This window comes from Chaetodon auriga, chromosome 7, assembly GCF_051107435.1.
Source record: "Chaetodon auriga isolate fChaAug3 chromosome 7, fChaAug3.hap1, whole genome shotgun sequence".
NCBI lineage: Eukaryota > Metazoa > Chordata > Actinopteri > Chaetodontiformes > Chaetodontidae > Chaetodon > Chaetodon auriga.
In genome coordinates, this window is record NC_135080.1 from 7220748 (window position 1) to 7244071 (window position 23324).

The 23324-nt window shown below is 43.6% G+C and overlaps 2 protein-coding genes across 8 annotated transcripts in view; one reads left to right on the plus strand and one right to left on the minus strand.

The window, feature by feature from the left end:
- The first annotated feature begins 1913 nt into the window (after positions 1-1913).
- Positions 1914-11798, plus strand: dusp14 (dual specificity phosphatase 14). Its single transcript, XM_076735862.1, has 2 exons — positions 1914-2194; positions 8252-11798. Exon 2 carries the CDS (start codon positions 8360-8362, stop codon positions 8987-8989), a length of 630 nt encoding a protein of 209 aa, XP_076591977.1. The 5' UTR covers positions 1914-2194; positions 8252-8359; the 3' UTR covers positions 8990-11798.
- Positions 11799-16721: 4923 nt separating this feature from the next.
- The window catches only part of synrg (synergin, gamma), a 35899-nt gene continuing 29296 nt past the window's right edge, over positions 16722-23324 (minus strand). For 4 of the 7 annotated variants that reach the window (XM_076734468.1, XM_076734467.1, XM_076734466.1 and 1 more), the window contains 2 exons: positions 20106-20138; positions 16722-17806 (listed from right to left, as the gene is read on the minus strand). In XM_076734468.1, the coding sequence (XP_076590583.1) occupies positions 17675-17806; positions 20106-20138 (165 nt within the window). In that variant the 3' untranslated portion in view covers positions 16722-17674. The remainder of the gene's footprint in view (positions 17807-20105; positions 20139-23324) is intronic. The other 3 variants (XM_076734470.1, XM_076734469.1, XM_076734465.1) reach the window with 1 other exon arrangement.

A 23324-nucleotide genomic window follows, 5' to 3' on the forward strand; every position in this document is an offset into this window, starting at 1 on the left:
GGTGTCCCAAGGTCTGCGAGGATATCAGGCTGTTTCCTCCAGGGCAGGGCATAATGAGATTTGTAATAACAGACCTAAAGAACAGGCAGTATATTTGTTTTCCATATATGAGTGTGGGCCACCATGCCAGGGCAACATTTAAATTGGTAATGCGTGTATTTGTGTGTGTGCGAAACAAGTGCACAGAATTAGATTTCAAGTCAGGAGCATACTGAAATGGAAACATATTGCCTGAGCCACAGTGCAGCGTGAGCCTGCATTGTTTATGGCATCTGCAACTCTGAGTTTACTCTCCGGCTTTTGTAAGTTCAAGACCTGAAACATGATCACAGAGGTCTCTGCAGGCAGTCAAACAAACAGCTGACAGTGAAGCTTTAAGCTACTGTATCAGTCTTTCGCACGGTCTGTAAACCTTTAGGTCCTATGTGGACATCAGTGTCAGTGAAGTTTAGCATCTTAATGCTAAACAGCACACCTGGACGTTGAATGCAGTTCATGTTTCCATACACTGTAGACCTGCTGCAAAATACAGCTTTTTAACCTGAGTTCTGTCTGCACACTGATCGGTCCGTCACAGTTAACTTATCTGTCAGAAAATAAATGCATGACGTATTTATTCAAAGAAACAAACTGATAATCAGCTGATGTCCAATATTTCTGGGAGTTTGGGATCTAAAGACGTGTTTAGGTTGTTTTACTGTTTTATATTTAAATGGGAAATCTTAAAATACATTCATTTTTTACAGTGTTTTCTTGGTAGCTAGTCAAAAATGATTTAAGTGGGTTAGTTTCAGCTGGGGGACTTTGGACTCATGACCTGTGTTTCTAAAATACTGCTGATGTGCTCTGCTTTAGAGTTTATGCTCCACTAACCTCAGAGAGAAAGCACCAGCAACATTTTGAGGAAAACAAATGGCCTCTTGTTCAGAAAGCGTCAGAATTGTGAAAGGCATCAAGATGCATTTCAGTCAGGCTTTGATGATTCTACTAGTAGACAAGAGGTTTGTTTGTTCTGTAGTCACATCTCACCAATAATTTTCAGCATTGTGCTCTGGGGAGGTGCTTGATCCTCCCATCGCTGCTGTATGAAGAGTAATTGATGCCAGAGAGAAAGGACGAGCACATATGGAAGGAGCTTCTTTTCTAAAACATGTACATTCACTCCCTAAATTGTATGTTTTTGTGGTGGAAGAACAAACATGTCTCAGCTGTGTCCAGGCATGTTCATCACTTTTTTTTCTTTTTTCTTTTTTAGTTTTTATAATTATTTCACATGTGTTGGCTAATTGGTGAAGTTGTAATTTGTGTGTTATGCACAGCATTGGACTCTCAGGGCCACCGTACACCTCAGATAGAGCATAACCTCACCTTTCTGTGGGTTTGTGAAGTTTGAGTGGAAAGGGCTCATTGTGGCCCTTTAAGACTGATGGGAGGAAAATATTGGAAGGACCTGCTGTTCTTACCAATCGTCAAGTACCAGTTAGTGTTTTCTGCCCTCCGGCCTCAGGGGGCGGTTGGCTTGGCGTACCAGAATGCGATGAGCAAGATGCCATGCTCTGAAACTACTTGAACAAGCGGCACAAAGACCAGATTTACGCTTAATTGAAAGTGTTTTCTTTAGCATTTTTCAGCTTAACAAGAGCAGAACCTTTAAGGATGAGAAGTAAGTGGTTGGTTTTGCAGATGCAGGTCTGGTTAACCTTCCAGCTTGTGATAACAGCAGTGCTCTGCAGCTTGCCACACCTTTTCTGCAGGAACCATCCCGGACTGCCTGAAGAACACCTGAAAAGCTTAGACAGACTGCTTTCAGCTTGGCTGAAGAAGGAAAACATTTAACTTGCATCCTCCATTTGAAAGGCCTGGATACACCTGCATATGTGAGCGTGCCCCTCCCGCCTCCTCCTGCGAGCGGCACTGATCGCTCCTCATACAGAGGCAGCGCTGCCGTACACGCCGCTCCTGCCAGCGGAGAACCAGGCGGATGCACTGATGGCTCGTATTTCTGTTGACTTTCACATTATGTTGTTGTGTGTCGCGGTTTATCTCCCAGCACCTGGCCTCTCGCCATCCCCCTGGCCGTCTGTATGATCGGACCGACTGAAGGTGTGCGTCCGGAGCGCGGAAGCAGCTTGCCGGATCGGTGCAGGCGGTGAAGGCGCTTTGAAAACCTCCATCTCCGCCCGGGAGTCGACTGGTAAGTTGAGTTTTACATCTGATGGAAGCAGTTTATCGGCGTCGTTTGACCCCACAGATGAAGGTTTTTATCTCAAGATCAAAGAAATATTGGTACTAGAAAATCCCACGTATTTATCTGCAGGTTTTATCCTGATCAGTTTTATGATGTAAGATGGGTGAAACTGAGAAACGAGCGCACCTGCCGCTCCTGTGATGCCTTTAAAGGCATGTTGCTGAATTCGGTCGTGTTGTGTTTTAGCTGTCAGCAGGACACTAACGTTGGCTTGTTTTTACATTTAACACTTATTATGAACACCCGAACTTGTTAGCGCAGGCGCGCGCACGTCGCGTCACGCGCACGGGGACGAGCGGCGCGTGCGCAGAGGAGCGGTCCTCATTCAAGGCTCGGTCATAAATTATTAAACTTGAGGAGTCATTCACTTAAAGCTCCACGTTTTCACACACAGTGGGCCTGAGAGACACGGCAGGTGCGCCTTTTCCACGCAGAGGCAGCCTGACGCGTTTGGAGTCAAACAACAATGTTTGTTTTAAGATACAGAGTTTAAGACTCAGTAAAATGTCCGTTTAGTGATGCTGTATGAACACTCCCTCAGACTAAACTGCATTCACACTACAGCTGCAACTGTTATTTTCCTTATCAAATAATCGATTAACTGATTGTAAAGTAATGAGAAAACGTCCATTTGAATGTCTCAGGCTCCAAGGTGTCATCTTCAGATTGCTTTATCAGATCAAAACTCAAAGACAGTGAGTTTCCTGTCAGAGATGGCAAAGAAACTCAGCCGCTCACGTTTAAGATTCTGGAGCCAGTATGTTTTAGTACCTTGTTTGGCGTTTTTGTTTTAAAAAATGACTGCAACTATTGATTAATTTCCAAATTTTCTAATTGCTTCAGCTCTCTTTGACATTCACTGCCTCTAGCAGCAATTATGGGAAATGGTGAGTCTGTCTGATTAGATTTTTCAACCGTGTGTCATTTCTTCATTGCGTGAAAGTAGAGCAAAGTAGAGTCACTGCGTGTATCTGTCTCACCCAGCTGCTGTAGTGATGCTTTACTCCTGTGAATTCTGAATTCTGCTGCTCCACGCAACAGGCTGCTTTGTGCAACATGTCTGAAGAGGTGAAGGGAAAGAGGAGTCGTTTGCGTGTGCGCTGTCAGGAACGTACCGCATGCACACTCACCGTCTCCCACTGCGTGACATGTGGCCTTGTCTCGGGCTGTTCCTGTGTGGCGGGTTACACGTGTCAGTGTGCGACACGGTGAGGTGTAGCACTGTGGACTGAGCGAGCGGCACCCAGTCGCTGCTGTTGCAGGAGGGTGCCAAAGCCGAACCCTGTCCTCGAGAGGAATGTGCCCCTCCTGGTTCTGCACATCATGTTCACTTCTTTTCAACCCTTTGCAGCTGACGGTAAAGCATCCCTGTCCATTGTAGGTTGTAAAGCTGCACCCTGGTTGAATTTGAGAGGCCTACCTGCAGAAAGAGCCGCCCCCGTCATTGCTCATTGTCTCCTGATTATCAGGCAGCAGAGTCACTTTCAGGGATCGCTCAGACTGAACTAAATGGATTGCCTTTGATTGAGAGACAGTGCTGAGAGCAGCGGGTCTGCCTGTACCTTTTCCAGTTATCTCAGCACTTTCACTCATCTAATTCTGCGGGTTGAGGGAGCGACGGGCAGGAATTTGATTCTAACCAAGTCCAAGTCCCAGCTCAGATCCGGCTGCCGTTGAAGTTTCGCCGTTTAGCGTCGTGAGAGTGAGCTTGCCGTCAGATTTGCCGCTCTAGTTTTCCCACAGGTGGGTCACGTTTCCAATTTGTGTTAGCGGAGGTGGAAACGGACCCCTGAGGAATCTCCCCGCAGAGATGTGCGTAAGAACATTTGTGAGGAGGGGGGGCCACTTGTTGACAGGCTCCCCCTGAATGATTGAGAGGGAGGTTTAGGAGGAAGATGAAGAAATGTTGTTTGGGTTGATTTGCCTCAGGGAGAGTAAGAATGTGCATTAACGCAGTGAAAGGTGCTCCACTGACCCTCCTCACTGTCTTCTCTTTTTTTAGTCCTCACAATATATTTGATTGACAGTAAGCTGCAGTATCACCATTATCTCCAGCATTACAGCAGATCTTTCTGTGGTGGCAGCCTCTGCATAATTCCTCCTCCTCCTCCGCTCTCTGCAGCCTCTCTCCTGCCCTGCCCGGGGTATAAATAACCATGTGGATGGAGCAAATCTCAGCAAAGCCCGGCGCTGTGGTACATCAGTACTTTGAAGAGCGCCACAGATTTGGTGCTCTCATCTTCCTCATCTCTCTGTTGATGTGGCTGATGTGACTTATACTGTCTTATACTGTGGTCAGTAGGTTGCCACAGCAACACTTAGCTCAGCTGATGGTGTATAAATATCTATATGTGTGTGCGTGTGTGTGTGTGTGTGTGTGTGTGTGTGTGTCTCCATGAATTAGTGCATCAGCTGTGCAGCCCACTGAAACAGAAAGTGTCTTGTGTTGGTAGTTCACTTTTTGTCACAGTTATTGTAGACTGATAGCAGACTCTGAATCACTGCCCACATACCAGATTTTTTTCCAGTGACTCAGATAAGCCTGGTGTTCTCACTGACTACGTTTACAAGCACAAAATATTCCGGTCTTTGCCCTTATTCCGAAAAAGACAATGTTCCCACGAAGCTGTTTACAGGGCTAATCAATTCCACTAATATGCAATAATGATAATATCCCATTTACATGCGGCCGTCGATACTCTGATTAACATAACGACGTGCGTCCTGTTGTCCTTTTGTTGCTTTCTGTATGTACAAAATGGGATTCTAAAGCTTGTTGGATAATGAAACACAGCCTTCCTCTTTCATTCGTTCAGCCACCCTCTTGAAAAGGTCGCCCTTGCAATATTTAGGCATCTCCCAAAAACTTGTTGATATCCAAGTCTTTGACAGTGTTTAAAAGTAAGCCTGTTTCTGCCTCTGACCAGAAATGTAGAATTTTCTTTTGTGAAAGCATCTCAACCCCATGCTTGCAAACTGTTGGCTGGTTGGTTTGTTTACCACACGCAGAGCTGACGCTGAACAGGCAAGAGGCCACGTCTCGTAGACTGTGCTCCTAAAACCTGAATAAAATGGGCATGTCTCACATATCTTAATCGGACAGTGCTCCATTCGGAATGAGGCCTAGTTTGGAAAATCCAAACAGAATATTCTGACACATGACACCTGTGAAGTCTGGAATATTGTAATATTTGGAACAATGGTGGAAAGTCAGTGTGCATGTGAACGCACTCAGCAGTCGCAACCGAGCTGATCAGAGCTTTGAAGGTGGGATTAGGACAGCAACATGCAGCTTTGTTGATTGCTGTAACTAAAAATACATCTAAATTGACTTATTTGTTCCATTTGACTTAGCGTACACAAAGCACAGCATGCTGTAAACCCACTGCGCTGCAGTGGAAAATGGGTGTATCACAGACTTTTTTTTTTTTGCTGGACACAAGCTTGATGAGAGCAGTGAGATTGAACCAAAACAATGAACTGAAAGAGGCTAAAACGTTCCTTTAAAGCTGAGCTCAGAGACAGTTGGTAATTCTGTGTGTTTATCACTAAAACTGCACTTTTCACAGTGGCAGCTTTCCATTTTTTTGCATTAAAAATATGGATTAGTGCCACTTTAACTGCTCCTACAAACCGCTACTGCATCCATGTCGTCTGAAGAAGTATTCTTCATTCTTCATAGTGATGGATTAGAGCAGGATAACCCCCAGAACAAACAGCAAATGGCTGATATAAACAGGATGTGAGGGTGAATAATAAGGTGGAAAACAAACGGCAGTTCTGTCTGATTATCAGGCTGCAGCTGTTAGATTTGTACATTTCCCGTTTCCCTTTATGAAAACCACATTACATTTGTTTCTGAAAATACAAAAGCTTTCAGTGCTGCATTCAGGGCTGCAACTAACAATTATTTTCATTGTCAATTAGCCTGATGATTATTCTCCAGATTAATCAATTAGTCACGAGTGACGAAAAATGTCACTGAGCAACAGTTCAAACCCCCAAAGTATCAGTTTAGTGACACATAAGAAAAGAAAAGCAGCAAAGCCTCCTATCCTCCTCCGTTGTCATGTAGTATCTGATGCGTCCTGCAGAAAAGCTGTGGTTCAGTGCCGCTCTGGCCGCCTTCTCCAGACTGGCTCACTGTAACTGTTGTCTCATCACCAGTGGCGACCAGCGTGGAGGAAGGTGGAATCAGCCGCACCACAGCGCGACCATTTCAGAGGCAAAGTGCAGGGTGATTGGCAACCGGGAGCGAGCCAGATGAACTGGGAGGGAACAAGGAGGGAGGGGAGTATTTTTTTTTTTTTTTTTTTTTTTTTTTTTTTATCATTTGATCCTGTTTTTGTGAAAGAGAAGCAGACCGTGCTGAGGTGGCAAAGCTGCGATCGATAGGAGGAGAGAGGGTGTAGAGGGGACGGATGAATTTCTTTATTTTTTACACTTTACAAGCTCCGAACCTTCAGGAGATGAGGCTTAACTTGGAAAAGCAGCATTTCTATATGTACCAGATATCTGTTTTTCTATTTTCATGCAAACAGAAGGCATTAAAACCATAAAACCAACCTGTTTCATGTAGGTAGGTGGTAAAATAATAGATTTGACAGCTGGTGGTCCATTAAAACAAAGCTAAATCTGCTGTACTTGTGACCCTTTTTTGCCAGTGGTGGCTAGTTGAATTAAAAAGTGATCTTTATCCAGTAATTCATTAGAAAACTATTAAATGTTGTGCAGCAGATTTTTATTTCTCGTTCCTGTCCTGGTAAATGATCCATAGCCACCCAGAGGACAGGAAGCAGTGATTTAAAGTGGTACAAAATTGTCACTGGATCACAAAGCTGACACCGTGGTTTCATTGTATTGTCAGTCACGCACGTCCATTCAAATTGATGTCTTTCCACTCGTGTTTCTGATTCCAGTTTAATTAGTAAGAAGAAGCGCAGCCTGTCTCTGCAGCGGCTTCGCAGTGACAGCAGGTGACTTCTCTCTGCAGGTTGAATTCCAGCTGAAAGCAGTTGACCCGTGTGTCTTGTTAACCAGACTGTCGCAGAAAAAGAAAGAAAAAGACCTGCCGGGTAGACCGGTGCACATGGTGTGGATGACGCACGACAAGTGCAACAGCATGTGCAGTAGCGCCTGGAGCTGTGGGCTCTCTGCTGATAACTTAAGTATTAACGCAGGAGGCTATGTCCATCATATACAGTGCAGCCAGAAATATCACATTACGGTTCCTAATAATATCTTTTTCTTCACAATCGTGCATCTTCATGCTCATGTTACAGCTCATTAACGGAAGATAATTTTGACTGTCCTTTTTGGAAAAAGAGAACGGAATAAGATGAAGGAACTCGAGAAAATTTTGTGCTTAAATGAAATACATTATCAGCACCCTTTGGTGTGAACGTGCAGTATATGATTACTTTCCACCCTGCCGTTTGGTGCAACCCAGAAGGACATTAACAGCAGCAATAGGCAGAGAGCCGAGAGATGTAATCTGTATGTGTGGGTCGTGGATGGATGAACATGAGATGAGGTGAGCGTATGCCTCCAGGGGGTCTGTGCTCACATGGCAGAGGGAGGCACGTCTGAGTGTGCAGCATGGAGGCCATTCGACCTGCATGTAGAGAAATGTACAGTCGAGATGGACTGGTCTCGAGCTGAGATATAAACTCTTTTCATGTGTCTGTGGATTCATTCAGTGAATACTGTGGATGAGTGTCGCAGCGTCAGAGCAGCAGGTTTTCACATTAATCAACTACAGCGACTGCTCTTTAATTGTTTGCCTGTGCAGTGTTTTAAAGTTTAAACACAGACTGCAGAATAACATTTTCTGGAGAGCACAAAGCGCTCCATTCGTGTGTCGGAGCCTTTGCAAACAGTGGGGATGTTACGTAATTGTGAGGTGTTTGTATGTTTGTCAGCCTGAGCACTCAGCCCACAGAGAACCAGAAAAATGTTTAATTTAGTTTCATTTTGAAAGTGAAATCTGTTTGTGTGTTCCAGGAACTGTCTGGCTGGTCCCGCTGCACTGCTATGACTCTGAGCTCCTGAAGATTTTGCTCTTTTTAAAAAACAAATTGCCGTCCCTCTCGCCGCCCACTTGATTCCTCGATGGGTTCCCGCAGCCAAGGCTTCTTCCACCACCACCACCACCACCGTAGCTCCATGGTGCCCACTGCGGTGCCGAGGCTGCTGCCTGAGAACGGCAGCCTGCTGGGGGGCATCGCGCAAATCACCCCCAACCTCTTCCTCAGCAGAGGGAACGTGGCATCCAACCGCAGCCTGCTGCTGTCCAAAGGCATCACCTGTGTGGTCAACGCCACCATCGAGCTCCCCAACTTCAACTGGCCTCACATGGAGTATGTAAAGGTCCCCCTGGCGGACATGCCTCACTCCCCCATCTCCTTGTACTTCGACAGCGTGGCGGATAAGATCCACAGCGTGGGCCGAAAGCGAGGGGCGGTGCTGGTGCACTGCGCGGCGGGGGTGAGCCGCTCAGCCTCTCTGTGCCTGGCATACCTCATGAAGTATCACCGTGTGTCTCTGGCCGAGGCCCACGCCTGGGTCAAAGCCCGCCGCCCAGTCATCAGGCCCAACGGCGGCTTCTGGCGCCAGCTCATCGAGTACGAGAGGAAGCTGTTTGGTAGAAACTCTGTCAAGATGGTCCAGACGCCCTACGGGGTCATACCTGATGTTTATGAGAGGGACCGCAGGAGCCTGGCTCCGTACTGGGGCCTGTGAGGGAGGCTTCACCAACCGTCCACAGTGAGGGATCGAGGAGGAAAGTGAAGATGAGCCCTCTTGTCCTCCTGGACCGCAGGTTCAGGACAGGCGAAGTGAGACGCGTGTGAGTGTACATCTGTGTGAAGCTTATTTAATGAATACTGGTGTGTTTGGACAGAGGGAGTCTAACCAAGCACTGGTTGTTGATGGAGCTGCTGTTCATCCAACCAGTTGCCTCCATTTAGTCTTTGAATGGGAGCAAGGCGACTTCAAGCCCAGAGTCCTTAGGACCAAAGGATCCATTTGGACCACAATGATGTCAGACACCAAAACAAGATGAAACGAGTTGGAAGTCGGTGCTGTCTATCTCCTGGTCTGTTTTTCCAGTGGAGGACGAGCGCTGTGTGAAGGTGTTGGCTCTGACAGCGATGTGACTGAAGTCCTTTTCCTGACGTGATGTCATGTGGTGGTATTGTGCCAGTTTTGCAGTAGTCTTTAGTGTGGAGGGCAGCAGCATGCTCTCAATTTATGGTAGCATTTAAGATAAGTGTACAGAAAAAAAAAAAATATAGACAAATTATTTTATTGGATTGTACTGATAGTGAGCAAAAAATGACTACCGCACAGTTTAACTGAACATTTAAAGATGTTAGCATATCTACCTTTTTTAAGGTGAAAATCTAGAAGATGTAAGCTGAACGTGGAGGTTTAGGGAAAGTTCCTGTGTACCACAGGGTTGACTGTTCCATCCTGTGACCACACTATGTTTTTGCAGTGCTAATTAATGCTGTATTAACAAAAATATCTGCTGCCTCAAGGGAACTGGTAGCTCTGTGATAGATGCTTGGAAGAATATTTTCTATCCTACTGTTTCTGCCTTGTGCCCATATCCTGGTAAGGTTGCAGAAAGTGCAGTACAGAAAACACATTTTATTTCTCTGTGTGACCCAGCCTACCTTTGTGGTTGCTCGTCTAACCGGCGCCGCAGCACAGGCTGAAAATCCTATTTTTGATGTCGTCTGCTGGTTTTTAATTTTAACTTTGCTGCACAGGCTGTCCACGCTCCAAAAGTACTGTTTAGCACTAAACTGTTGTCGGCTGAGAGAAAAAATTGATACTGCAATAAATAACAATACACACCATCATGGAGACTGCCACCAATATTATCCATCAAAGAAAACATAATGCAGCAAACAATGCAGTGAATATACGCCTTGTTTTGAATTGATGGTATATTTTCCTCTTAAAGGTGCCCCGTGGAGTTTTCCCGTAGAAAAAACTTACATTCAGCAGCAAAACGCACTGTAAGGTCTAACAAACACGTTGAATGCATCTCCTTCCTTATAAAACATATGCAAAGCCGAGTTTTTAAGTGTTTCAAATCCAGCATTGTTTAGATCTGTGTTTACATGTAGCGGTGTTCTTCTTCTTCGCTGCCTTTGTTGGCGCGTTGCTGTGACTTGGCATATTACTGCCACCTGTAGATCAGTGGGAAAGTGTGAAACCTTTGGCGGGATTATGTACCATGTCGCCTGTGTGTTCGGCTTCAAAAAACGGTTTCATTGCAGCACATGACGTGCATTTAAGCACCCACTCCTGTTGTTTCCCCCAGCAGCATATTGACACACGTCCTTGTGAGTTGATGCACTACCGTCCAATCTACATTTGGCACTTCATGGCTCCCGTACATTCACTTCTTCTTCTATCTGTATGGCCCCATGTGTGGTACAGGAGCCAGTTTACACGCCACGTAACATCGTATCACGCCATGTTACGATGCTACGTGACGTGGCCTCAAGTGTGTGTAGCATTTAAATTAACATGTTCAAAGTGCTTATTCTGTCCAACAAAAGATGTAAAGATGTTTGAAATTATAAAACAGAGGAAATAGCTATTTCTCACATTTTAGATCCAGGGATAAATGATTAGCAAAATTGTTCTTAATAGTAATGATGATAATATATCGTATGTTGCAGAATCACCCATACTGTGATACCATCGTTATCGTGGGCAGTGAATGTATCGTGTTAGTTTTGTAGAATGATTTCTTCACTTGCTCCAACACTGTAGTGCAGTATAACGTCACCGTTGGGTGTGGTCAGATATCTAATAGACCCAACGTAGCAGTGGTGGTGGATGTAGTCACAAGTGCAACAGAGTTGACTTCTTAAACCCACAGAGATCAGAGCAACCTATGCTTTTTCAACAATGCCATAACAGATTAGGTGTGGTCTTACTATTAAAAAATATATATATAAGTCAGGTCAGGGGTAGATAATTGTTAGCAGGAGAAAGATGCATAATCTGTAATCTGACTTCAAATTATTTCATTCCCCGAAAGAGTCATATTAAAATAATAATTAAAAAAAACATTCATGTCACTGTTTGTGTTCAGATTTGAAAGAAAATCCAGCTCAAACACACTATTTCAGGATCTTACTGGGATCAGCATGTAGATGTGCTTAGAGGCAGCTCCATCCTTCTTTCACGACGTCTCTGATGTTTTCACATGAACAGGCTGCAGCCTTTCCTCCGACGAAGGCCTCTTCATGTTCATTCTGCGCAGCCATTTTCCCCATGAGATGTCTTCAGATGCCAAAGACATGTTCTGTCATTCATTTTCATTTGCTGTGGCTACAGAGCAGCAGGCAGATATTGATGAGCGCCATTTGTCTTATGCCCACACTTCTGAGGGACCTCCGGAGTGGTCTCCACACTGAGTTCCATTATCCAGAGAGACAAGGCCTGTCTGATGAGGCCGACCACTGCAGAGATGCACAAGTGATGGTCCCAAAATTATACACTGCACACACAATTTTCTCGCAGCAAAAGAAAAAAAAAAAAATCATCTTTTTCTTCTCCTGCGCTTTCCTCTGCCTTTGCAGTGTTAATGTGACTACATGCATGAGGTTTCCAGGGCATAGCCAAGCGCTTAAAGTAAGCACATCCCTCACCAGCAAGCAGGATATTATCATCCATCATTAAAGCAGTAAGCAGAGCCATTTGCATCATCCTGGGCATCAGCGGCAGGCCAGGCTCCAGGAGCGCAGACCATGCAGAACGAACAGCGCTGATGAAGTTTGAGGAGATGACATTCAGACTGCAGCGACTCGACGGGATGCATCGGACACTGGTGAGCTGCAACAAACTGCTGTGTTACGTGCCATGTTTATTGTATGTTTAGTTATTTGTTTGATTAGTCAATTCATGTTGATAAGTCAGCAATTTGTAAAAATGGTCTATCACAGCTTCCTCAAGTGAAGATGATGTGCTCAAATAGCTTATTTTATCTGAACCAACAGTTCAAAATGCAAATAGAGTTTACAGTGATATAAAACAGAAAAAAGCATTAAATCCGCACATTTGAGAAAGTGGATCCACCTAATTTGTCCTACTCTGCCATGTTGGCGGCTTTAGTTTAGGACCAAATATCTGCGAAACTAAAGACATTCTCACCAACCTCAACTCTACTTTGTTATTAGCTCTTATTAAGCAATGCTAGCGTGCTAACAGGCTAAAATAAGGTGATGAATCTGTTAAATGTTACCTGTTGACATGCTAGCATGCTAGCATTAACACACTAAAAACTACAATGGTGAACTTGGCAAACCATATTCCAAATTTATATTAACATGTTAGCATTGTCAATGCATGTTAGCACGCTAACTTAGCATTTAGCTCAAAGTAACACTGTGCTTAGGTACAGCCTCGCAGAGCTGCTAGCATGTTATAGTCACATAGGCTTGTTGCTTTAAAAATCATTTTATTAACTGTGAAAATTAAACTTATCATTGAGGACCACTGCAGACATGTTCTCAGTAATTTGTCTATTTTGTAGTCGAACAGATTGATGAGTTTACGTCACGTAATGGATTTTCAAGGCTGATTCACATTTTTTTTAGACCAAATATCTTTATATTTGATTGTTTTTAGACACAAAATATCAAAATATAATGAAGGGATTTAGCATTTCTTCCACCCATGATGTGTGGAGATTGCAGTGAAGCAACATTAAGGAAGATAAAATGAATAGGGAAACAATTAACAGTTAAATTCAGAAATAAATGAGGCGCCTGATTTGCTTTGGTGGCTGGTCAGATGTCTTTGCGTGGTGTAGTGTTTATAAAATCCTGCTTGTGAACCTGGATTTTTTTCATCACTAATATAGTATTTCATATCTCACTGTGCAGGTTTTATTTCAACCACAAAAAGCAAACATGGAACATCTGCTGTAGCTGCATTGAATTATTGAATCATGCCTTCTCTGAGCCTCAGATTATACGGCTTTTAATAATTCACTATAATCGGCATGAGCTACAGCACTCCTCACATATCAATAGGTATAAATCTTGCATTTACATTTTAACAAGGCCGCACGCACAAGGCCAGTTATTAATATAAACATGCAGTGTTCCCTGCTGCTTCACTTTCAGTCTCACCACCCTCGTTTTAATCGTAATTTGACAACCTGATTTAGCCACACAGCAACATACGCTTTAACGGTTGGATGTGATTCAAATTGTGCATCAAAGATCAGCTGCAACAATCACAGCCACATGGAGAACGCTGCTTATAGAGCTGCCAACAGCACATGGAAACCTTTCTGAAAGCCCCAGAGGACAGTTTTTGAATGCTGTTAGAGCTTTGTGTAAAGATAATGAAAATGTAGAATTGAAGCAGTAATACGAAGAATAATTTGGCTGATCGTTTGGGCTGTAGTGAAACACGTGAGTCTTCCTCAGTGAGCAGCTGAATGAGCATGTCATGTCTGTGGTGTAGCAGTGACTCATCCGACCGTCGTCTTTAAAGCTTCGACTGTCTGAACTGATTGATAGAGTGGACACTGAGCAGCTGTATTCACTCTGCACTGAACATGTCCACAGTGAAAATGACTCATTTTTGTGTCCAGGTCTTTAATGGTGAAGCTGAGGCATCATAAATCTACTGAATTGTCACCTGTTGGTGTTTTCTTTTCACTAATGATGGACCAGGCCTCAATGAAGGAAACATGGGCAGATAGTTTAATCTGAGTCAATCCTACATACAGTAACTGTCCTGCTGCTAAATACTAGATCACCAAAGGAGTATTCATCCGCCACTGAAAATAGTTCCCCCCATATATATTTGGCACCCATTTTCAAAGATTGATATCTTCGATAGGGGCAGATTCAAGGCCCACGCATTGTTAGTTTTGGTCTTTTTTTGTCTTTTTAAAGTATTTCACGTCTGATCCTGTAAGTGGAACCAAATAAATCGGCCAATTGTGCCTCATCACAGATACTCTGTCACCAGTGTGTTAACGTGAAGTTAATAGCTAACACTTAAAGGTTTCTAATTATAGTTAATCCCATATTTTTACCCTCACTGATATACATAACATATACAGAAACACCTCTCAGTAAAAGGCACATCAAACAGTCCCAAAATTACCATGAAGTTGAATCAAGCTTCAAAACTGTTTCAACAAAAGCTGAATATAAGACCATAACTGAAGATTGGATTTATTGTACAAGAAATGCCAGTTTATCCTAAAATCCTCTTTATTATTTAACGGCAGGGTGACACCTTCAAATGTCTCGTTTTGTCCAAGAGTTCAAACCCCAAATATATCTGATTTCCAATTTTATAGAATGGAGAAAGTACTCATATTTTTGCTTGATAAATGACATTTATTATCCAAATTGTTGCTGATTCATTTTTGAGTCCTGACGAATTCACTGACAAGTCTTTTTAGCTCTAAATTCTCAATGTTTGCTGAAAAGAATATTTTTTGATGTATTAGGTTTTTGTCTCCATCAACCTCAAAAATGAATAAGTGTTAAGTTACTCGTCACCGTTGGTATTTTTAAGCTCTTCATCTACTATCACCACAGTTTAATCCAGTAAACTCGTGAAACAGCTGCTTTTGCTTTTTAAACTACCTTTTTTGAGCCTCTGTGGATAAATGGAAATGTTACTGAGCGAGAGTAAAGCCGGAAGCAACTCTATTCACACGGGTGAAGGCAATCAGATGAACTTAAAGTGCAGAAGGCGGTGTTTTTTTGATCAATAACGTGATTGACTATGGCCATGAAATGCCGAAGAGCAGCAGTCAATACAGCACAGTATCACTTCAATCTCTCCTCTCTCCCAGAGTGATCATTTCAGCTCGGCATGGCAGACAATAGGCGTGAAGATGACAGGCGCAGGAATGAGAGCGCTGCTGTGCATTTTGAATTACACAGTCTTATTCAGTAATTGATTTCAGCGCTTGTAATTTTCTGTAATCCCAGTGTTCACCGTGAGAGGAGAGGAATTCATTTTCTGCAGGAAATGAATTAGGGAACAGTGAGAGATAAAATGGATGTTGGAGAACACACCTGAACACAAGTGTTAGAACGATAATGAGACTGGTTTCACAGAGCCCCCAGACATCTCATTTGATTGGCTGGAGCTCAACCGCCAGCGATGGCCCGGCAGGCTTGTTGAAGGAAAATTTATTCCATTTTGTCGCAAAGTGATGGAGATGAGGCCTCTCTGGCCGCAGAGAAAGTACATTATTGGGTGGAATGATGGAGGGAAAACGTGCAGCGACATTCATGCGTTTGGAGGAGGAAGCTTCGTGTAAAGCAGGCAGAATAAGATCAAAGGCCACGAGAATTAAACGATCGGCTCGTTTCAAAGCTGTAATACGCTCACGCTTAAACAGAAATGAATCCGAGAAGCAACATCAATCCTTATTATAACTCAAATATGAAGCCACCACCAGCAGCCTGTTAGCTTAGCTTAATTAACATGTTTGATCTTGTTTGTTCAGCCTGCAGTAAGTTACATAAAACCTAAAAAAAAAAAAAAAATCTTTGTGCACTAGTTTAATCTTTAGTTAAATGTTTTAAATTGTGATTTAAAGATAGCTTAAGCACATTTAATCATGTGTCTTCCATTAGAGTCAGAGGCTCTTCTGCTAACAGAGGCTAGTTAGCTTTTAGCTTCTTTACATTTCATCACATTTATTTAATGTAATTGGGGCCAAAGCAGATTGTGAAAAATTGCTAAATTAAAACATAAAATCTATTATTACAGCGCCACTTTGAGGTCATTGTCATTTTCCTTTACACTCTAAGTGGAAAAAGCAAGAAAGAAGAAATAATGACTTCATCTTCAATGTTTGTATTTTTGCCAACAGTGTGCTTCACTTTTAGAAAAGGATGTGAGGATGAGTAATAACCGATGAGTTTGGCTAAACTGACACTTACACAAATTTGTCCGTCATTGTTACAGTTTAAACAAACCCAATAAAGAGCAGGACTCAGCCGCCATTATTGCTGTAAGCTCTGACATAATAGCACCTTAGCTCCCACACAGTTGATTTTAAAGTCCTGAATAGGTGTTCCTGTAATGTAACTCTACATAATAAAGTAGTTAGCTAATGTCCCTCGCCTTTGGAAATAACACCATTGCCACAGTAATCACCGCTGGGCACTAGAGCGAGCTAACATTTGCTGCTCACATTAGAGCAGATAAACACAGTTGATTCCATTTTACACTTTCGTTTTTACATTTTTAGGTTTGCAGGAATATTTAAAGAGAAATACCTCACCCTCTCTGTATAAAGAGTATCGCTCCTGTTACAGCCCCATGCACACTGTTTCAATGACTGCTGAGCTATGATTGGATAATCACTTTTCTGGGGCGGGCTTTAGCAAACAGTCAATTACAGGGAACAATGACACTTTTAATATACAGGTATTGTTGAAAAACAGACACTTAATAAACTGTAAGCATGTTTATTTACATCACATTCACATTACAGCTGGTCATTAGTTCAATGCTACAGCAGAACACTGCAATATACAAAAAGTGCTGCTGCAATTTGAAATCACAGTCAACTTCTTCCCAACTTTCAGCTCTAGTTGCACACGACAGCAAAACAAAACCGTTAGCATGGTTCCCTTCAAGTCCCCAAATCACAACTCCTAAAAAATACACAATTTAAATACCCCAAGATCTCAAATCTAAACAGTGCAAAAAAAACATTCAACGCATATAATTCAACACAATTCATACCGAGGCAGAGAAAGATTTTAGAAAGATATTAAAACAGCCACAGAGTTTCATCAAACAGACCCGACCAACACTTGTAATTCAAGTACATCATAGGCTTATGATTGAACAGCCCCGGTTCAGAGGGAACAGACGAGAATAAAAATCCTCTCCAACAGAAGCAGAGCAACAAGTGACATTAAAAACTCAACATGTTTACAGACGTCTTCTGCCAGTCTTTTTAATGATATTGCACACCTAATAATTTAAATATGAGTCACTGACAAGAGATTAGTGAGTAAAACTGACTTTTTTGGGCAGTGAGAATCAGTGGAAATCATCTTAAAAGCATCGATAGTAACCGACTTAAATATGACCTGTATGCTTTTAGGTAATGTGGAAGAGCAAAAGGTAATAACGCCAGTAACACTGTAGATTGTGATTATTTATGGAAAAGCTTTAAATTTGAACAAACTACCAGTCCTGCACATGAACTCAGCGTGAGTGACGCCTGAGTTTACCAAAACGTTGACAGGAGGGAGGCTGCAGAATAAGAAACAAATAAATACCGAGGGATCCGGTGACTTTAACGGCCTTCTCTCAGTCCAAGGTGACAGCCTCGCGCAGTGCGAGGCGCGGCGTCGCCCCACCTATCTGGTGTTGATTAGCCTGTGCCAAAGCTCAGAGCAGGTCAGGCAGTATGAGGCCCGGGGGTTTGGGCTCCACGCAGTTAATCCAGAAATTGGCACAGCTGGCGTGGTACTGGTGGCCCCCGTACAGCAGCTTGAAGTTGTCCGTCTCCGAGTTGAACGCCTGTCAAAGTGAAAGGGTGAAATGTTACACACCTGAGTGACACAATAACCATCTGTGCACACAGGAGGATAAGAACAAGGAACGAGATACTTTCATATCCCTTTACCACTTATCATCCATCCCACATCTTCAAGTTTGAATACTAAAAATGAGGCTTCTGTTCATTTACAGCATGATTCACATCCTTTTTCAAGAGCAGCACTGCGGTACGCGGTTCAGTATTAATGTACGTGACCCTGCTGTACATTCCAGCCACTTCAACGCAGAAGAAAATCTGCTTCTCGCAAAAAGGATTTCAATCCACGTGGCTTTGCAGGCATGCGATGATTACCTGCGAGGGAAGACTGCTTTCTCATTTGTTTAAAATGGCCTGCATAAAACTGTACGTGAGTACTTGTGCAAGGAGAAGAAGGCTAAAAAAATCCACTGCGCATAAATAATACATAACCTCAAATAGGTGCAACTGGAAAGAGCAAATCTGTATCTGCAGAAGAGATGCACGAGTCACAGTGCCACATATGGAGATGTGCTAACGGTACAGTGCAAGGCGGCTCTTTACACACTTTATGCATTCATGATTCAGTTTTCCACAGCTGACGTGTGTGTGTGTGTGCGTGCATGTTGAAGCAGTGAAGTGAGGCAGCTGCACACAGAATGGCGTTAGTGTCTGGTTTCATTACAAAATATGATTCTAATATCTAATAAAAAACACTTAATTGGGCTCATACGTCAAGATAACGATGTTTGAAGCTGAAATTACAGATCACGTCTTCCAAAACGTTCAAAGACATCTTGATGCGTGTTGCTTCGTCCTCTTTGGTTGCGCCAATCAAGACAAACAAGCATGAGACAGTCTTGTGATCACTGGATGATGTATCTACTGTTTTTGTGGTTGATGGGAAAAAGAAAAATTCAAAAGAAAAAGAAAAAAGAAACAGCCCACAATATTTGCACTTGCTGATGGTACAAGGTGCCGCTACAGCAAAACAATTCTCCGAAGCGCTGGATGCTGATGAGGCTTCGGTCTGTTTTTATAGACATTTAATGATCTAATCTCAGTAAAACAGTTGGGGCCAAGATGACGGTGACGGCAACGCTTTCTCTTATTTCACCTATTTTGAATCCATCTGTGAAACTTGTCAGTTAGCAGCGCTGTCTTTGCCTCAAACCTGACCCAAGAGCCTGTGTATCATAGCTTTCATCCAATGCTTTATCTCTACATCTATCTAAGACTGAGCTAAGTAAATATTCAGCTTCAACCTGCTGATCCATGGTTCACTTCACTGTTTTCACCTGTTGCTCCATATTATGATTTTGCTTTTGCTGAACTTGTTGTTTAAACTTTCATGACTCTCCTTCATATTAGAGCTAAATTCACAGTGGCTGTTCTGAAAATGAAATGTGGCCATCTGCCCCCCCCCCACTGGAGCGTTGTTCATTTCCACCGGGCCCAGCTGTAACACCGCGTGCGCCATCGGGAGATGCTAATGTGTGTGATGTGCAGTTTAAGAGTTTGCATCCCTGGTGAAATCCTGGGAGCTGAAGCCGGAGAGAGGAATGAGTCATGTGCTGTGAATCATAGCCTCCCACGCAGAAGCAGAGACGCATGCAGAAAGCACCAACTGCATACAAAGTGCACCACAGCACCACAACACACCATTAAGTCAGACACATCTCCACCTGCCCGAACGCGGTGTGCAGCGCAGACGCTCCGCTGGATGAAGGGCTTTCTCACGCAAACTGAATGACACATTTCTACCCTCTGCTTTTTCTCACACGCTCACATTTCACAAGCAGAGCGATTTCCTTTCAGAGCTCTTTTGTGCCCTGGCCTACTTGTTTCCACAAACCTGCACTTACGACTGCCAAAGCGGGAAATGTTGGAGGGAGAGGATGCAAAATAAAAGGGTGGTCACACAGAGTGCACACTGAAATACCTCCTCCTTTCACCGCACAGCCTCTCCCTCTCAAACCTGCACTTTTCCATTCACTCTTTCACCTCCTCCTTAAGACTTCACCTGTGTGGCAGTGAATATAGGCCACTCAAGTCTGTCTTAACTACACAGGTGCCGCACACTGTGGAGCCTTTCACACGAGCAGCCACTAACCCGGCTCTGAAAGAGGGATGAGAGTATTCATGCTGTCTTACAAAACAGTGACAGAGAAAATTCACCTGACCTTTGTGGCTGCACGTAACGGCTCTGCATTGAGACTGAGCCCCTATCTGGTCGGATAACAGTAACATCTACCCTAAATCTGCTTTTCTATACTTAGAAATAAATAAATGAGGCATAATTACCCTTAACCTGTTGTCATTGTCTTTAGTCAGTGCCTGTAAGCACAAGAGGAGTCAGCATGTTGAGGCATATTCACACAAAGCCCAGAGCACAGAGAAGTGTGCACAGATGAGCAGCAAGCAAACATTCAGATCAGCCGTTTCACCAGGACAGAGCTCCCGTCTCCCGTTTATTTGTGGGTGAAAACATGAAAGAGTCCATGTTTTTACCCCCCCAGGGCTCCTACACATGTTCTATCCAACAATTTGAGATTAAGAGGTATTGAGAGATTTCAGTCAGAGTATCCTGTAGGAGACAAGCCGCCGTTACTGCGATGGCACTGCACTCATAAACCTGCGTATGTTTAGGATCTGTCCAGAAAGGACAGTAAAAAAAAAAAAAACCTGCATTAAATCCTGTTTGTTGTTCTGAGCGGCTTGCCGACAAACGATCTGCCTACGCGAGCCAATGGTGAGCCGCCACCCTGCGCGTCTCTCGCTAGCTCGCTAGCTGTCACCTCAACATCATGTGCTCCAGATTTTTATGAAATTCAAATTTGTCATGACAATAAAAGAAATCATGGTGTTCGGTGATTTAAGCGAGCTGACTTCCTGCTGGGTTTCGTTAGCCGGTGTGACTCCACGCAGCACTGTCACATCCAAACTGATGAGAGCGGACACAAGTGGTACGTTAATGTTACATCTAATGTCTATGTGGTGATAACCGATTTCAGACTGATGCTTAGTGACTGAAGAATGTCACACAGGCTACCTTCATCTGTCGGGCCGGTTAATGTCTTAATGACTGTGGCTTAATTAACCCAAACATCAGTGTCAGTGTAAATGCGTTGAGCTCCACAGCAGTAATGGTGGCGACGTTTGAGACCAGAAATTCGTCTTTAGCTCAGAAAAGAAAAAATAAAGTCTTACTTCTGTATTTTCGAACTTTTCCAGACGAGCATTTTGTGAATTGCAAAATTTTTTTCCGGCCTGGTGTTATCCAAGTAATTTCTCTGATTTTCTCTAGCTGTGTAGGAACCCTGCTAACCTGAGGCACTTTATATGAAGCATGCTGAGTCAGAGATGGGCAACCAAAAAACAGATTTACAAACTAAGATTTTGAGGAGATGGGGGCATTTGAGCACACAGTGTGGATCCAGAATTGGTTAGCACTGCTGTCAAACATACTCAAATAAAAGCCACACAGAATAATCAATCCAAATCCTCGAGGCACTCAGAAACCTGCATTAATATAAATAGCCTGAAATGCTAAATTATTCACCTTAAAATCCTTTCCAGTGCTTCTCCCTGTAATTGCTCAAATTTGCATTCATCATTTAGCTGAAAAGTATCACTTATGATAAAACTTATAACTGCTGCTGCCTTTGACTGACAAACTGAGATGAGATGAAGCTGCTGCAGGCTGCCCATCCCTGCCTCCTGCCCTGACGGAGAAAAAGAGATAACACATCTGCTGCATCCCATAATTATCGGCCCATTATTGTGGACAATTTCAACTCTCGCTAAATCCGACAAGGTGAATTTGGCTCTGTTTGTGTCAACAAAAGAGCTAAAAATTTTTAGAGAATCTGCGGAAAAATTAAAATTCACAGCATAAATTAAGCACTGAAGTTCATCCGCCGTCAAGAATATTTCACATTTCTTTGACGCCACATCAACATCTCCACCCTTCTGTACCTTTGGTTGAAAAACAAATCAGTGCCTCTTCACTAAAGGACAATGCAACAATCAGCGCCGTCTGCTGTAGCCAAAGCCGTTCTTTCACTTCATTATGCTCTGAGGGGATGCTATTCTCCACTTGGCTTTTATGCATTCTTACCAGTGTGGCTCTGCCAAAAATGTAATTAAAAGATGGGTTATTAATCTCATGCTAGTGGCACAGAGACAAAATAAAACTGCATTAATTTTCAGCCTGCCTCCATGCACACGAGGGTGAGAGACTGTGTCTGTGTGCAGGTCTATTATCAGCTGTACTCCCTGCTTATGACTAATGTGTAAGCCACATCTGCTCGCGTCCTAGATGCCTCTCAGTCAGCCATATCTCGCCCGGACCATCCATCTGGCTCTGGCTGAGCAGCAGAGGGAACGTGAGAAACAATCAGCGCCATCATCCTGCGCTCGAAACCGTGGGGTCCGAGAATACCATTAATGGCCCACGTCGATGAAAATCACCAACACCGTAGGCAAACAGCAATTCAGCACACAGTGCCGCAGTCAGAGCTAATAACTGAACAGTTATCAGAAACGCCGATGGTTGTTAGATGAAAGTGGCGAGGTGAGCAGTTACCCCCAGATGAAGGCGACAGAATAGAAAATGAAACCCTTCCGAGACAAAGCGACGACCTCCGTGACCTTGAAAAGCCAATCCCAGAGTGCAAAAGCTCACCCCGAGGTGCCAAAGTGACAACTCTCCTCTCTCATGTATTATTTCAGGAGTGCACATTGTTATCCTCTGACACTTTTAAGTCATCCGTCAGTATAAAAGCTGGCAGACAACAACGACCCACGCCGACTGTTCGCTAAACCCCTCGTCTAAACAGTGGTTGTCTAATCACGGCTTAGCAACCGTAACGAGGCATGTCAGGCCAGTCGAGCGCTGAAGTGGTGTTCATGGGGCTCTAATGAGAGCGACACCCAGCATTCACAGAGCACGGAGGGTGTTTTTCTCTCGAGCCTTCCCTAAAGGTGAGTGATTTAAAACAGTCTGTCTGCTCTAACGTAAGATGCCAGGCTTTAGCACGTCAGGCTAACTAGCTTGCTACCTACAGTGCTAATCCAGTGAGACCAGGGAACACGCCATTAGTTATCTGGCTTAGTTTGTTCCCCACTGTGTGGAAGCTGATCCTTAATGCTGAAAGAGTTTAGGATGACGTCTGAGGCTCTGCCCTGCTCTTTAATGGATTTGGATAAGTTTACACCCCAGCCTCTCCAGCCAGTGTTACTGGAATGTGTTACTGGTTAAGTTAGTCCTCATCCTAAAAGTATGTATGTATGTATGTATGTATGTATGTATGTATGTAAGCTAAGCAGCCAAACTGCAGCTGATAAAATCTACACGCAAGCTGTGCTTTCAGCAGATAAAATCAATAGTTGCCTGACAGAAATGAGAAGTCTGCTTTGGTCTACCGCCGTCTGAAATGCTGTTGTTTCAAAAATCACTGTGAATTTTGAGCCCTTGAGAGGGGCGGGGCTGAGCGAACATGGCTTTGGCTGATTCTATTA